This window comes from Equus asinus, chromosome 17 (assembly GCF_041296235.1).
Source record: "Equus asinus isolate D_3611 breed Donkey chromosome 17, EquAss-T2T_v2, whole genome shotgun sequence".
NCBI classification, from domain to species: Eukaryota; Metazoa; Chordata; class Mammalia; order Perissodactyla; family Equidae; genus Equus; species Equus asinus.
The window spans coordinates 34,171,616-34,174,415 of NC_091806.1; the positions used below are offsets into that span (position 1 = coordinate 34,171,616).

A 2,800-nucleotide genomic window follows, 5' to 3' on the forward strand; every position below is an offset into this window, starting at 1 on the left:
CACCTGTAAATAGCAGAAAGCCAAGCTCATATATTGAATAATGTTTTTCACTCATGCCAACCGTTTTGAATGGATATACATAGCCTGAAGCAGCTTCATAAATTTCTGTCATTTTTAGGGAGCAATGTTAACAGAATAACAATGAATCAATTGTTTTGTTAACCCTATTCTCCAATGACTTGAGGAACAGAAACGAGTGATAGGTGATGTTCCTTCACTGAGTTTTGTAATTCAACCATCTTTATGAGTGTTTTCTATGTTCTACTTTCTGTGCCAGGTGCTGGGGATACCATAAAGAAAGCATTGTCCTACTTGGGGCGGATGGAAAGAAGGAGGACAGGGAATTGGAAACAAGGTCCTGAGTTATGTGCTCAAGCTGAGCCCAAGTCACTGAAGGGATGTGGTGGAAGTATGTACAGCGGGTGTGGGGTTCAGAGGACGGCCAGAGTAAGGGCCTTACATGAGGTGACAGAACTCATGGTTATTGAGGTCCATATTCTAACTCAAGCTGTGCTGGCTTCAAGGAACCTGCACTCAGCCACTGGAGTGTAGGCTTTAGATGGAAAAATATTCAGGTAATAGTAATTTATTCATATAAGAGAGTCAGAGGAGGAATGTAATCTGAATGTGTTTACCTCATTAAAATGTGATAACATCAAGAAATTCCTTATAGAATCCATGCCCAAGACGCATTGTGTTTCTCCTATGTATCTCAGCACAGTTCCTGGTAACGTGTATATAATGGGAATGTCTGAGTATATATATTTTTGCTTTTTCTTATTGATAATTTTATTTAGACAGTTGTAGATCCCATGCAGTTGCAGGAAACAACAGTGAAGGATTCCACCTAAACCCATTTTCTCCCAATGATCATTTCACAATCTATATGTATATCAAAACATCAAGTTGTACATCTGAAGTAAACAACATTTGTGTTTCTCAATTATATTGCAATAGAATAGGGAAATAAAACCCAGAACAATTTCAATGTGATTGTTTGAGTGTATATCGATTCTGTTTTCTTTATTTCTTCCAAGTCTGCATTGCGTAAGCAATATGCAAATCTCCAGCTAACAATTTGATTTCTCTACGTTATTTTGTAACATGAAATCTCTCTTTTCACATTATTATTGCATACTGATCAGAATCTTCGAAAGTCATGTGTATCTTAGTAGAAATATCAAGATTATTTAGAAATCCTTTAGACAATCCAGGTTATTGGATGTACAAACATTTTCAAAGGCAGTGACAAGGAGTGAATGACCAGTCTATACCTTGTCTGAAGGCACAAATCTTCTCTTCAGTCTCCTCATGGCTGACTTCATCTCCTGGTTCCTCAGAGTGTAGATTAAGGGGTTCAGCAGAGGGGAGATGACAGTGAAGGTGACAGAGATGGGCTTATCCGTGGGGAGGGCAGTGAAGGGCCGGGCATAGACATAGATGCAGGGCACAAAGTGCAGGGTCACCACAGTGATGTGTGAGGTGCAGGTGGAGATGGCCTTCCTCCTGCCCTCCCCTGCCTGAGACCTCAGCATCATTAGGATGACTGTGTAGGACACAAGCAGGAAGATAAACCACAATGTGGTGAGCAGCCCACTGTTGGAAATCATCAGCAGCTCAAGCATGAAAACGTCAGTACAGGCTAGTTTGAGGACATGGGGAACATCACAGTAGAAAGTGTCAAGAACATTGGGTCCACAGAAGGGGAGGGGTAGCAACAGGGAAATCTGCACGATGGAGTGGACAAAGCCCCCCAGCCAGCAGGCTACAATGAGGGCAGTGCATCGCCCTCTACTCATGATGGTCACGTAGTGCAGGGGCTTGGAGATGGCCACATACCGATCTAAGGCCATCACTGACAATGAACATGCGTCCAACCCTCCAACAAGGTGGAAGAAAAACATCTGGGTGAAGCAACCATTGAAGGAGATGGTCTTTCTCTGTGACAGAAGGTCCACCAGAACCTTGGGAGCTGTGATGGAGGAAAAGCAGATGTCGGCAATAGACAAATTACGGAGCAAAAAATACATGGGGGTGTGAAGGCGAGATTCACAGGTCACCGTGACCGTGATGAGGAGGTTTCCCAGCAGAGTTGTCACATACACCCAAAGGAGGAAAAGAAATAAGACAAAATTCAGTTCTTGATTCTGAGTTAGGCCAAGGAAAATAAATTCTTTGACCCTGGTGCCGTTTTTCAGTTTCCTTGCTGTTGGCCATTTTACATTGAATTTCTTAAAATTGCTGATTATTCCATGTAGGTACCTTGTCATTGTGATTTCCTTATACTAATCAGATTGTTTGCTTAATAATTATTTAAACATATTTAAAATGTATTATTGGGAAACAGATTGAAACAATATGTAAATTCTAATCTCAAAAAATATCTTTATTTTATTGTGAGAAAAAAACTTAAACTTGAGACTTACCCTCTCAAATTTTTAATTGCACAATACAGTATAGTTACAATATTGTAGAGCAATTCTCTAGAGCTTATTCATCTTGGATAACTGATGTGATCCTTGCTTGAGTGTGGGGAAAGAATAAAGATAGTGACCAACTTTTGAGAGATGGTTCATATTGTATCAACCACACTCTCCTCTGCCTCTTTCTGTTTGTGGATCAAGAGAGTGGAGGTGTCCCACAGTAAGGAGAGATAACGGTATCATTAGAATAATGCCTTTTTTTGTGTGTGAGGAAGATTGGCCTGAGCTAACATCTGTTTTCAAGTGGAGTGAGCCAACTTAACCACTGTGCAACAAGGCTGGCTCCTATAACGTCTATTTTTAACAAACTCTTATTG

At 40.7% G+C, this 2,800-nt stretch overlaps 1 protein-coding gene across 1 annotated transcript; it reads right to left on the reverse strand.

Annotated features, from left to right (window-relative positions):
- Positions 1–1,268: 1,268 nt before the first annotated feature.
- LOC139040652 (olfactory receptor 4D10-like) lies at positions 1,269–2,270 on the reverse strand. Its single transcript, XM_070487401.1, has one exon. The coding sequence runs from the start codon at positions 2,268–2,270 to the stop codon at positions 1,269–1,271; it is 1,002 nt and encodes a 333-aa protein (XP_070343502.1).
- Positions 2,271–2,800: the final 530 nt, after the last annotated feature.

Excerpts from the sequence above, each read along its gene's own strand:
- LOC139040652 (XM_070487401.1), bottom strand. The coding sequence starts at position 2,270 with ATGACAAGGTACCTACATGGAATAATCAGCAATTTTAAGAAATTCAAT.